The sequence below is a fragment of the Oncorhynchus mykiss genome, chromosome 16 (assembly GCF_057628025.1).
Source record: "Oncorhynchus mykiss isolate SJ-2025 chromosome 16, ASM5762802v1, whole genome shotgun sequence".
NCBI classification, from domain to species: domain Eukaryota; kingdom Metazoa; phylum Chordata; class Actinopteri; order Salmoniformes; family Salmonidae; genus Oncorhynchus; species Oncorhynchus mykiss.
In genome coordinates, this window is record NC_143037.1 from 49,480,194 (window position 1) to 49,493,241 (window position 13,048).

General features: G+C 42.3%; 3 protein-coding genes across 4 annotated transcripts; 1 reads left to right on the plus strand and 2 right to left on the minus strand.

The window, feature by feature from the left end:
- Positions 1-3,074, minus strand: LOC110492770 (PRA1 domain family, member 2). Its single transcript, XM_021567252.3, has 3 exons — positions 1,729-3,074; positions 1,265-1,482; positions 1-1,131 (listed from the first exon to the last, which is right to left on the minus strand). The coding sequence occupies exons 1-3, from the start codon at positions 1,935-1,937 to the stop codon at positions 992-994; spliced, it is 567 nt and encodes a 188-aa protein (XP_021422927.2). The 5' UTR covers positions 1,938-3,074; the 3' UTR covers positions 1-991.
- Positions 2,043-6,935, minus strand: LOC110492773 (mitochondrial import inner membrane translocase subunit Tim17-B). The gene is made up of 6 exons (XM_021567253.3): positions 6,653-6,935; positions 5,637-5,736; positions 5,478-5,541; positions 5,135-5,263; positions 4,832-4,942; positions 2,043-3,156 (listed from the first exon to the last, which is right to left on the minus strand). The coding sequence occupies exons 1-6, from the start codon at positions 6,676-6,678 to the stop codon at positions 3,083-3,085; spliced, it is 504 nt and encodes a 167-aa protein (XP_021422928.3). The 5' UTR covers positions 6,679-6,935; the 3' UTR covers positions 2,043-3,082.
- pqbp1 (polyglutamine binding protein 1) lies at positions 6,696-11,405 on the plus strand. 2 transcript variants are annotated; one of them, XM_021567249.3, is made up of 7 exons: positions 6,696-7,087; positions 7,308-7,375; positions 7,463-7,574; positions 7,717-7,817; positions 8,061-8,243; positions 8,355-8,412; positions 10,971-11,405. In XM_021567249.3, the coding sequence occupies exons 2-7, from the start codon at positions 7,309-7,311 to the stop codon at positions 11,134-11,136; spliced, it is 687 nt and encodes a 228-aa protein (XP_021422924.1). In that variant the 5' UTR covers positions 6,696-7,087; position 7,308; the 3' UTR covers positions 11,137-11,405. The 2 variants fall into 2 exon arrangements, with proteins under 2 accessions (XP_021422924.1, XP_021422925.1); XM_021567250.3 differs by having other exon boundaries at positions 6,968-7,065.
- The last annotated feature ends 1,643 nt before the right edge of the window (positions 11,406-13,048 follow it).

Here is a 13,048-nt window from a genome sequence, read left to right on the forward strand (position 1 = left end):
TTGCAGATGTAAGGTATAGTATTTAGTAAATGAAGTGTAAATACATGTTGACAGCATTGTAAAAAAAAGCACACATTAAGTCCATAGAAGGCAATGATCAAAGAAATATAAAATATTCTCAATTGAATAGAATTTTAAACAATGAAGGCAGACTGACATTAATGTTCTTGGCACCAAATAATGCGTGGACAGAGGCATAAATAATCCCGGTAAACATTCTTGGAATAATAAAATCATAGAAGTAGAATTAATTATATTTCTATGCAAAGCATACAGTTGTTCCACTGTTGCCCTTCCATCCCAAAACACATTTAAACTTTCAACTGCATTAAATTGCAAAACCCAACAATAGTAGAAGATGTACAATAACACAAAAAGCAGTGTGGTCAGGAGTCACAGAGTAGTGATTCATCAAACACCTTTAGGTTTCTATGTAAAATATTGCATTTTAAAAACCATCTTATTGTAGCACTTACAACACACGTCCTTTAGGAGGCCACGTTTACTTCTCAATGCAGATTTTCAGCGCACAATGTCTATTTTTTGTTGTCTTTTTCTGAGGATACAATGTAAACTCTATATCAGGAACTTGTCAAGGGGTGCAAAATGACTTACATCGCGGGGGAAGAACCCACATCAGTTAGTGTGTGCATTACATAGGCCAAATTGATTCCACAGAATTTACAATCTGTTACACCACCTTTGTGACACTGAGAAATCATAACAATCATTGCACCTTTGCTTTACTTCCCTCCTCTCTTCCTCTACTTTTCGTGCACTCTCAGTATGAGAGGCCTCATTCCATTTAAGTCTCTGGCACCTACCCCTGTGATTACATATCTGGGCAGGACAGGATATATGATGGAGTTTAGCTTCATCACCATATTGCTTCATCCATTCCTTTCAGATTTGGGCATACCAAAGGAGCAAGAGGCAAGAGACTGAAATAGAACAGGGCACATATCTCCTTTTTTCCTCCTCTCCTCCCCCTCTAAGATCCAGCTTCCTGTTCCTGTCCTAGTGACTCCAATAGGAGCCCCATAGGTGTTCTCTTCAAACCAATGCTCTCCAGCTTGTTCTCCAACTTGTTCTTGAGGCTCCGCAGTCTAACAGAGGCGTGGATCAATATCACTGTAACAGCGATAGAGGGAAAGAGAAAATAGAAGTCAGGGGTATATCAAATGGAGAGGGGGAGAGAGATATGTATATGTTTACATTGTGGCAACCAGAATGGGGAGAGGTGAAAGAGAGAATAAATACTAACATAAGATGGGGAAGGCTATGCCGAAGAGGAAGACGGCTACTCCCCCAAGCACTGTGAGGAAGAGGTAGCTGGCCCCCAGAATGGCACCCAGGGCCAGGGACGGGTGGTTCCGGCGGAACCGTCTGATGGGGGCCTGGTTCTCTGCTGCCCATACAAACCCCATGAATATTAATGTCACAACTGTGGCCCCCAAGAAGAGGTTGAAGGGCTGGAAATAACTGTCAGACCAGGAGGGATATAGAGATGGCTGATGTTAGTTGACTTTTCTCTATAGGTTATAACTCATTATGTCCCATTGGACCATGAATCCAATACAATGGCGATTAGCTAATATATGATTATGGAACATGGACCCATCACACACCCATATCCACAGAATTTGTGATGACTCGTACTACAATACAAAAGCATCTAACAAAAGCAGCTGTGCTTGCATTCAGAAAACGACCACGTCAGAAACTTACCCTACTATTCCCAGGATGGTCAAAAACGAGACGAAATAGTTGGACTGGTAATACAGCAAGTTGTTTATGATCCGATTGTTCCATCTCTCCAGATTACGAATATCTGGCACGGCGAACTGAGCCGAGCTCAAAACAAAATCATCTAAGGTTCGGATAGGCGGCGGCTGCACGTCCATTTTTTCCATGTTCAATAAAATAACAGACCACATCTCCCATAATTCAAAGCATGGTAGGGGGCGTGTTCTTAGGATAATCAACTACCCCCATATTGCTGCGTACTTGATTGCATCAGAGGGGATGGATTATAAGCCATACAGAATCAACAATTTAATTATTTTTTTCCCAGTCAATTACACTGCTAACACTTATTTTTCTGCATCATAAATAAATTAAAATCAACAAATATGGTACAGCATTCTATACATTAATGTCACATGTTTTGAATGACAAAATAATATCTAATTGTGTCAAAAACCTTCTCCATCTCAAGTTTTATGACCATAATAACAAATAAAGAGATGGAGTAGGAAAGTGCTCTGGTTCAACAAAGTGGATAGACCTTATAGTGCTTAGGCTTTGGAAATGTGTGGGAATGCAAATGTGTGGGAATGCATGGCATAGTAGCAATAAAGGGAGCGAGGTAAACAGCAGAGCAGAACACATGAGCATATGGACACAGCCTTCCATTCCAGCCTTCTGAGTTTGCAAATGGAATCAAAAGATAAGTGTGTTTGTGATGTGACCCTGAATCCCTACCGTTATAATAAGCCTCACGGTTATGAAAGCTGCCATGAGGAGAGGAAATGGAATGATAGTGCAGTTCTCCTCCCTCAGTGCATTACATTTTACAAGCAAAATCAATTACATCAGTTTTGAACAGCATTGATTTTGTCACCCCTGACACTAACTTCTAATCCTAAATACAGTCATTACATACTCACACATACCTACCTGTATTAATGCCTATTCATGTTTAGCTACCCATTCTATTTCTGTAACTGCGGTTATTCAGCACCAAAAGTCTTAGTCACCACAAAATGCTGGTTTTGTGCATAAATTAATCTGATAAAGGTGGGTATAATTCAGGACCAGTCAGAAGGAAAACTGGTGAACCAGTATACACAAACATATTCATAAACAAATGACTCAAATAACCTGTAATCTACCCCTGGGGAATAATAATAATAATGAAGTGCATCTACGTTCTTATGACCATTGGGAGGATGGAGGCTGGTTCAGGGTGAGGTTGCTTACACCAGTGAGGTCAGGTTTCAGAGCACCCCTCCCCTCTCTAGTCTGATATTGTCAGTCACAGTACGCAGGGCTGTAGCTAGGCCCGGCAGCTCCATGGAACCTACTGGGACCCAGTCTGTTGTTGGCTGGCATCCTTACGAGGAAGCTGGCTGGGGTCATCCACAAAGGGACTCGCTAGATAGGAGAAATAACCATATTTCAACTGTGGTAGTTACTGCTGTGTGGGGGTTTTCAGAAGAATACAACTAGGATTGTGACATTCATTCAATTCCCAACAAAATGTACAGTACCAGTCAAAATTTTGGAAACACCTACTCATTCAAGGGTTTTTCTTTATTTGTACTATTTTCTACATTGTAGAATAATAGTGAAGACATCGTTACTATGAAATAACACATATGGAATCATTTAGTAACCAAAAAGGTGTTAAACAAAATATATTTCATATTTGAGATTCTTCAAAGTAGCCACCCTTTCTTTGCCTTTATGACAGCTTTGCACACTCTTGGCATTCTCTCAAACAGCTTCATGAGAAATGCTTTTCCAACAGTCTTGAAGGAGTTCCCACATATGCTAAGCACTTGTTGGCTGCTTTTCCTTCACTCTGAAGGAAACTCTTCCCAAACCATCTCAACTGGCTTGAGGTCGGGTGATTGTGGAAGCCAGGTCATCTGATGCAGCACTCCATCACTCTGCTTCTTGGTCAAATAGCCCTTACACAGCCTGGAGGTGTGTTGGGTCAAACCAGATGGGATGGCGTATCGCTGCAGAATGCTGTGTAGCAATGCTGGTTAAGTGTGCCATGAATTCTAAATAAATCAGTGACAGTGTCACCAGAAAAGCACCATAACACCTCCTCCTCCATGCTTCATGGTGGGAACCACACATGCGGAGATCATCCACTCACCTACTCTGCGTCTCACAAAAACATGGCGGTTGCAACCAAAAATCTCAAATTTGGACTCATCAGACCAAAGGACAGATTTACACCGGTCTAATATCCATTGCTTGTGTTTCTTGGCCCAAACAATTCTCTTCTTTTTATTGGTGTCCTTTAGTAGTGGTTTCTTTGCAGCAATTCGGCCACGAAGGCCTGATTCACGCAGTCTCCTCTGAACAGTTGATGTTGAGATGGGTCTGTTACTTGAACTCTGTGAAGCATTTATTTGGACTGCAATCTGAGGTGCAGTTAACTCTAATGAACTTATCCTCTGCCGCAGAGGTAACTCTGGGTCTTCCTTTCCTGTGGCGGTCCTCATGAGAGCCAGTTTCATCATAGCGCTTCATGGTTTTTGCAACTGCACTTAAGAAACGTTTAAAGTTCTTGAAATGTTCCGTATTGACTGACCTTCATGTCTTAAAGTAACGATGGACTGTCATTTCTCTTTGCTTATATGAGCTGTTCTTGCCATAATATGGACTTAGTCTTTTACCAAATATGACTATCTTCTGTAAACCACCCCAACTGATTGGCTCAAAGAAATTCCACCAATTAACTTTTAACAAGGCACACCTGTAAATTGAAATGCATTCCAGGTGACTACCCCATGAAGCTGGTTGAGAGAATGCCAAGAGTGTGCAAAGCTCTCAAGGCAAAGGGTGACTACTTGAAACGATCTCAAATATAAAATATATTTTGATTTGTTTAACACTTTTTTGGATACTATATGTGCTATTTCACTATTATTCTACTATGTAGAAATTAGTAAAAATAAAGAAAAGCCCTGGAATGAGTAGGTGTGTCCAAACGTTTGACTGACCTGACTGCACTGTTTATTTGACTGCATACAGAGTTCAGTCAAATCAGGCTTCTACAACGGTTCCAAGGCTGTCTCTAAACATTACTTACGGTTCTGAAACTGCTGTGCGGTGTATCTGGTGAGAAGGATGCCAAAGCCCTCGATCAAGGCCAACAGGATGCCCCCCATCATGGCCGACCCCACCATAGCCAAAGGCCCACCTAAGGAGAGCACAAAGCCAACAGTCAAGCCCTTGAGCTAATCTGACTTTGTTGGGTGGGTGGGGCAAGATGGTCAGGCAGGGGGTGGGGATGGCCTCAGATCAGAGGGTCTTGAAAAAAAGATGAAATATACTAAATCTGTTACATCTAGAATAAATGTATTGTCAAATGAATGTTTGTCTCAACACTCACTGCGTGCAGCCAGGACTGCCCCAGTCATCGCCCCACTAGTTATAGAGTTCCAGGGGTCCTCTTTCCCTCGAATACGGACCAGGCCACAGTCGATTGTAGAGAAGAGTCCACCCCACACAGCAAAGCTACCTGCAGGAACATCACACACAGCGTTAGTGATAAATAGGGCATGCACAATTACTGTATAACGTGTAACCGACGGTTATGGATAAAGACCATCATGAAAATAAAATAACCATCATAACCAGCTGACTGATGACGGGACGGCCGGCAATCGTGATGATGAATGGTGTTTGTACTGTGTGCAGTACGAGAGAACTACTGTAAAGACAGTGACCCTTACCGCCGATCTGTGGAGCTCTTAATCTCACAGCATTGGCGCTACCTTTTAGTCTGTGCCGAAAGCCCTGTGCAGAGACGGAGACATTTCTTTTTCGATCACTGTTCTTATATTGATCTTAAAATATCTTACATAAGCTAAGAGAGAGTCTTTCAAACTCACCACAGGAGCATTCCGAAAGCCCTTGACTGACTGGAACACCCCTCCGCCGATGGCCCCCATGGTGAACGCACCACCACAGTCATCTACTATTCTCCAGGGACTGAGAAGTGTGTGTAGGGGCCATGGGTAAACAAACCACAATACAGATATTAACGAGAAACCACTTGTCTATCTATGCATAAATATGTAGGCCTTTTACTGGTATATAAACGATTTACCTAATATACTGTAGCGACCAGTTTGGACAGTTATGTGCCTGTGTTCTAATGTGTGGTTATCAGGGCACGTTTATCAGTTTGATCTGGGTTTGGCGGATCCAGCATACCAGTCCCCCTTGCTGTCTGCCAATCAAAGAAATGCCTGGAATGTTTCAGTGCCAGGCATCCTTGTGGTTGGAGGAACAGCAGAGGGCAAACAGTAGCCTGTGTTCTGGTTAATAAAACGTTCAATTTGAAAATGCGATCCTCTGTTGTGGGCATTCTTTCATGTATGATCTATCAAGGTCTTTACAATACTATAACTATCTACCTAATACTAGTTAATAGTAATGTTAGTTTGGAAACGAATTATAAACCATTAACACACCTTTTATAAAGATAATTTATAATTGCGAGTTTAAAGCAAGAACCAGTGTAAGCACCAGTTTTGTCACATAATTTACTAGTTCAGACCTAAAACTTCCACATCCTTAGACAATGTCTAGCGAGCTAGCTATGCCTGGCTAGATGTAGCTATGTTACGCAACTTGTTTAGCAAGCTAGCTAACGATAACTTACTGCTAGCGGACTAAACTCCACTCAATGGTGAAGGAACTTCGTCAAAAACTTCCTTCACCATGGATGGAGTGGAGTTTAGTCTGCTAGTTAGCTATAATTCAACCATCATTTGCGTAATGACTCGGGCATAAATGGCATAATAACCATTATGGTAAAGCAGAAAAGTATGTTTTGGCTAAAGAGAGATAGCACCAATATTGACAACTGTCTACTTAATTGTCTGTCTGAAATGTACTTCACCAAGGTTCACGGACATATTCTTCCATGTTTGTTGTTGCTGTCCGTGCTATGACGACATATTTCTGAGACTAATGCCACGATCGAAACAACTGAGAACTGGGAAAATCGGAATTACGACTTCAGGGCGTTCAAAACAACTGGGAACTCGGAAAAAAACGAGCTCCGATTGGGAAAAATCAATTTGAACGGTCATTGAACTCGGAATTCTAACTCGGGAACTCGGGCCTCTTTCTAGAGCTTCGACTTTCAGACCTGAAGAACACTGACGTCATGATTTGACCTCGTATGTTTCCGAATTCCCAGCGGTTTTGAAAGCGGCAACCGATTCCCTCCCCCAACTAACGACGCAATCATTGTGCGCTTGGGCTGTGTGACTGGCTGCTGGATAGATTTCGCTCCACATCTGAACTAAAGTAAGGACACATTTGGATGCAGGTAATTATAAACTGGTATTCACATTTGATTACATTAACGTTTTCCCTATACAGCTCATTTTGATTGGCTGAAAACGTTAGTTAGCTAGCCACTAACGGTCAGACGCGAGTGAGGTAGCTAGCTACACGTTAGAAAATAGTATTTATGGCTAAGTTAGTTAGCTAGTTTGGGGCCATCGACTCAACGGGCTATAACGGTAATCGTTCATTTTCTCCCGTAGGATGCCTCTGCCCCCGGCGTTACTGGCTCGCCTAGCCAAAAGAGGGATTCTTAAGCACTCAGATCAAGGTATGGCTACAACAACAACAAACAAAAAAAATTACTCACTGCAAAAATGCTAGCTAGTAGCTAAAACATTACACTTCCTGTCTCTAGATGCGGATGAGGAGATCATTGCTGAGGACTATGATGACAACAATGTAGATTATGAGGCCACTGCCCGTGAGAATTTACCTCCCAACTGGTACAAAGTATTTGACCCTATTTGGTAAGCACTCTTTCAGATTCTCCACTAAACATGTAGATTGCACAACACCTATTGGGTATGGCTAGTGGACAGCAGCTGTTATGGAGTGATTTGTTTTTGGTTGTGGACTGACTTTAAAATTACATGCATTTTGTATCCTTAGTGGTCTGCCATACTACTGGAATGTGGAATCTGACCTAGTTGCCTGGCTGTCCCCAACCGACCCCACATCTGTGATAACCAAAGCTGCCAAGAAGTCAAGGGGTAAGAACAGTCCTAGCTTGACCACCCAGTAGAGCGGAGACTGTTTCATGTATTCAGACTCAGTATTTAGGATGGATTTGATGCTGACAATCTTGGTCTTGCTGCTGCTCCAGTTTAAACTGTTCTGCCTACGTCTATTTTAGGCTGGGTTTCTGTATAACACTTTGTGACACCGGCTGGGGTAAAAAGGGCTTTATAAATACATTTGATTGATCTTACTAACTCAAATATTCCATCTTACAGCAGAGGTTGGGGAGGACAGAGGAGAGAGACAAATTGAGAAGCCAGACAGAGAGAGGGAGCGAGAGAGGGACAAAGATCGGGAACCAGAAATGGAGAGGGAAAGAGGGAGGAATGACGGGAGGGAAAGAGACAGGCGGATGCAGAGGAGAGAAGACTTTGCCCCGTATAGCAAGAACAAACGAGGTAAAGATTCACAACATTGTATCTCTTGCTCAAAACAAATATTGCAACCATACCCAAATCAAATGGCTTATGTACACTTGCTAACAGGTTTCTGTAAACTGTATTTTGCAGGGAGGAAGGATGAGGAGATGGACCCAATGGATCCCAGTGCTTATTCTGATGCTCCCAAGTAAGGCCACTGACCCAATCATTCATTGCTACCTTTCCTTGCATCGTGAGCTTCATGTCCATTGTCAGAAATCCCTGGCACTCTTTTTCTCCTGCCCTGTATGTAGGGCTGTGGTGGTCATCAAATTATGTCAACCGGTAACTGTCATGCAAATAACTGCCCGTCTCACGGTATTGACCGTTAACTAACATAAACACATTTAGCATAGCCTACAAGCCACTGATCCGGACCTTTGGAACATCTACATTTTAAAAAGTGTTGTCAATCCATTTAATATAGCCTACACCATCACAATAAACCCATTATATATTTTAGGCAGTTCTAAATAAATATTATATAAAGAAAATGTAGCCTATTTTGGAAGAATAACATATTCTGAGTCATCCTTATGTTAGGTCTTGATCTGGTTATGCCATATGGCTGTGGGCTACACTAGTTCATTTAGCAGGCAAGATTGCTTATACTTCCTGTGGCATTATTTTATAGTAAGAACAATACAATTGAACATCGCTAAATACATACATATATTGGAATTCCACATGAGAAAGGTTGCCGACTCCTCGTATAGACTATTACCGGCAACTTCTGGAGAATAATGGCAGAATCTGCAAATGTCAGCAGGAGGAGAATAGTTGGGTCAGGTTCTTTTAATTTTTTTTTAAACTTCTGGTTATCAAGATCTATCTAGCTCTCTGGTGCCCTCTTGAGGCATCAAACCGTAAGCTTAAAGCATCAGACGAGCTCAATACATTTAGTTGATTTTATTAAAACACGTAGGGTGTGTCTATATATAGACAAATACACTTTACAAATACGTACAGGCACTCCGTATTGCGTTGTGCATAAGACCAGCCCTTAACTGTGGTCTATTGGCCATATACCACACCCCCCCTTGCCTTATTGCTTTATTTTATAGGAAGTAACTGTAAAAGTACTACTGGTGATATATGTAATGGGGAATTGATATACACTAACATTCAAACAAACAATTCACACGATTAAGTTATCAAACAATGAATGTGCACAAATTGGCAGGAGAGAGTGCATTTTGGAGAGAGTTGTGCAACGGAGGTCCATCTGACATCTGCATCGTCCATGCAGCATTTACACTGATATGGCCTCATCACGTCAGGGCATTCATACTTCTTGCGCTTCATGGGGCAGTGCAGAGCTGTTGTCAAGGAAGTGAGTTTGTGTTTATACAGGATGTACTGCCCCCACCTACCATCAACCAATCATGTTGATGCGGTGCTATACAGTGCCCTCTGTATTGTTACAATATTAGGGAGGCGCATGGCGATGCACTACAGAGCTCTATTTGGCCTCTGGAAACTCACAATGGCGTCACAACCTCCATATGGAGGTTAATGCAAGATACGTAAACATTATTAAAGTGACTAGTGATCCATTTATTAAAGTGGCCAATGATTTCAAGTCTGTATGTAGGCAGCAGGATAGCGAATGGAGGACGATTCTCCTGCGGTTCATTTTCATGCTAGCCAGGCATTCTTCTCCGGTTGTTTTTAAAATGTATTTAACTAGACAAGTCCGTTAAGAACAAATTCTTATTTACAATGACGGCCTAGACCGGCCAAACCCTAACGACGATGGGCCAATTGTGCGACGGCCAATCACGGCCGGTTGTGATACGGCCTGGAATCGAACCAGGTCTGTAGTGATGCCTCTAGCACTGAGATGCAGTGCCTTAGACTCGGGAGCGTAGCAATGTGCTTAATACGAGGAAAGTGGAAATATAGTGGTGTTGGAGGGCCAATTGGAGGCACTCTTTCCTCTGGTCTAATTTTTTTTATCCCAGTGCCCCAGGGCAGTGATTGGGGACATTGCCCTGTGTAGGGTGCCGTCTTACGGATGGGACATTAAACGGGTGTCCTGACTCTGTGGTCACTATAGATCCCATGCCACTTATCGTAAAAGTAGGGGTGTTAACCCCGGTGTCCTGGCTAAATTCTCAATCTGGTCTTCATACTGCACCATCATCGCCACCTAATCATCCCCAGCTTTCAATTGGCTCATTCATTCCCCCTCCTCTCCCCTGAAACTATTCCCCAGGTGGTTGCTGTCAATGAGAACGTGTTCTCAGTCAACTTACCTGCTAAAATAGGGGTTAAATAAAAAAGCCTGTGGGATCCTCTTATTAAGAGGCCATTAACTCAGTTCTCACTCAGTTCTCATGCATAGCATATAGAAATATTGTGAAACATGGGCTATAGAAACACTTATTTCAGTCCATGCATCAACCAGCTATTAGGAGCTGGCTTTCGTCGCTCACTCTGAATGCCAGGGCTCTCATTAAGAGTTTGATTTGATTGCATTTTCAGTGACGTCAGTGATTAGAGGGACAATGGAGCTCTGAGTACCCGGCCATTAGCAAGTTTGGTAGGCTACTAATGACCAACGGCATTTAGAGTGCAGTGTTGAAGAAGCCTAGCTACCGTGACTCAATAGTCACGTGGAAATTGAACTGCGGTCATGACTCGTAACACAGTCACCGTAACAGCCCTTCTGCATGTATCTAAAATGTATTTTTCCCCACACAGGGGCAATTGGTCCACTGGCTTGCCCAAGCGTAATGAGGCGAAGACAGGGGCGGACACCACGGCAGCAGGGCCTCTGTTCCAGCAGCGCCCGTACCCCAGCCCCGGAGCTGTACTCAGGGCCAACGCAGCCAATAAAAAGCCCTGCAGTGACGACGACGACGACTGACCACAGGGGTTCACACTCGGCAGGAAACACAACTGTGGGCTCCTTGCCTGCTACGTTTGGAATGAAGTTACCTTTCTATTCTCAGTCCATACACTACATGGAATGTGAGACCCCTGCTGACAGAGCTTATCTGGTGAGGTGGAAACAAGTTGTGCTTCTGCACGTGTAAATATTGCTTGGTATTTTTTTGGTATGACTGAAATGTTACCTGTAGGCTACCATTGATCATCAGATGAGTGGCATTTGCTAAATAAATGCTAAATAAATGACTTACGCTGTTTTTTTCCCTTTTTGAAAAGAGGCTACATGTGCAATGCTATTGCAGTAAACATGGCAAATTAAGGGCATCATTCTGAATATATTAGTATTACACTATACAGTGCCTTGCGAAAGTATTCGGCCCCCTTGAACTTTGCGACCTTTTGCCACATTTCAGGCTTCAAACATAAAGATATAAAACTGTATTTTTTTGTGAAGAATCAACAACAAGTGGGACACAATCATGAAGTGGAACGACATTTATTGGATATTTCAAACTTTTTTAACAAATCAAAAACTGAAAAATTGGGCGTGCAAAATTATTCAGCCCCTTTACTTTCAGTGCAGCAAACTCTCTCCAGAAGTTCAGTAAGGATCTCTGAATGATCCAATGTTGACCTAAATGACTAATGATGATAAATACAATCCACCTGTGTGTAATCAAGTCTCCGTATAAATGCACCTGAACTGTGATAGTCTCAGAGGTCCGTTAAAAGCGCAGAGCATCATGAAGAACAAGGAACACACCAGGCAGGTCCGAGATACTGTTGTGAAGAAGTTTAAAGCCGGATTTGGATACAAAAAGATTTCCCAAGCTTTAAACATCCCAAGGAGCACTGTGCAAGCGATAATATTGAAATGGAAGGAGTATCAGACCACTTCAAATCTACCAAGACCTGGCCGTCCCTCTAAACTTTCAGCTCATACAAGGAGAAGACTGATCAGAGATGCAGCCAAGAGGCCCATGATCACTCTGGATGAACTGCAGAGATCTACAGCTGAGGTGGGAGACTCTGTCCATAGGACAACAATCAGTCATATATTGCACAAATCTGGCCTTTATGGAAGAGTGGCAAGAAGAAAGCCATTTCTTAAAGATATCCATAAAAGTGTTGTTTAAAGTTTGCCACAAGCCACCTGGGAGACACACCAAACATGTGGAAGGTGCTCTGGTCAGATGAAAGCAAAATCTACAATGGAATGGTTCAAAAATAAACATATCCAGGTGTTAGAATGGCCAAGTCAAAGTCCAGACCTGAATCCAATCGAGAATCTGTGGAAAGAACTGAAAACTGCTGTTCACAAATGCTCTCCATCCAACCTCACTGAGCTCGAGCTGTTTTGCAAGGAGGAATGGGAAAAAATGTCAGTCTTTCGATGTGCAAAACTGATAGATACACCCCAAGCGACTTACAGCTGTAATCGCAGCAAAAGGTGGCGCTACAAAGTATTAACTTAAGGGGGCTGAACAATTTTGCACGCCCAATTTTTAAGTTTTTGATTTGTTAAAGTTTGAAATATCCAATAAATGTCGTTCCACTTCATGATTGTGTCCCACTTGTTGTTGATTCTTCACAAAAAAATAGTTTTATATCTTTATGTTTGAAGCCTGAAATGTGGCAAAAGGTCACAAAGTTCAAGGGGGCCGAATACTTTCGCAAGGCACTGTATATATACACACACACACACACACACACACAATATATCACAAAAGTGAGTACACCCCTCACATTTTTGTAAATATTTGAGTGTATCTTTTCATGTGACAACACTGAAGAAATTACACTTTGCTACAATGTAAAGTAGTGAGTGTACAGCTTGTATAAGTGTAAATTTGCTGTCCCCTCAAAATAACTGACACAGCCATTAATGT

Coding starts and splice junctions, on each gene's coding strand:
- pqbp1 (XM_021567249.3), top strand. CDS start 7,309: ATGCCTCTGCCCCCGGCGTTACTGGCTCGCCTAGCCAAAAGAGGGATT. Junction 7,376..7,462: donor TCTTAAGCACTCAGATCAAG/GTATGGCTACAA, acceptor TCCTGTCTCTAG/ATGCGGATGAGGAGATCATT. Junction 8,244..8,354: donor GTATAGCAAGAACAAACGAG/GTAAAGATTCAC, acceptor TGTATTTTGCAG/GGAGGAAGGATGAGGAGATG.
- LOC110492770 (XM_021567252.3), bottom strand. CDS start 1,937: ATGTGGTCTGTTATTTTATTGAACATGGAAAAAATGGACGTGCAGCCG. Junction 1,483..1,728: donor ACCATCCTGGGAATAGTAGG/GTAAGTTTCTGA, acceptor CTGGTCTGACAG/TTATTTCCAGCCCTTCAACC. Junction 1,132..1,264: donor CATAGCCTTCCCCATCTTAT/GTTAGTATTTAT, acceptor TCGCTGTTACAG/TGATATTGATCCACGCCTCT.
- LOC110492773 (XM_021567253.3), bottom strand. CDS start 6,678: ATGGAAGAATATGTCCGTGAACCTTG. Junction 5,542..5,636: donor GCTTTCGGAATGCTCCTGTG/GTGAGTTTGAAA, acceptor GTCTCTGCACAG/GGCTTTCGGCACAGACTAAA. Junction 3,157..4,831: donor CGCACAGCAGTTTCAGAACC/GTAAGTAATGTT, acceptor TCTCCTATCTAG/CGAGTCCCTTTGTGGATGAC.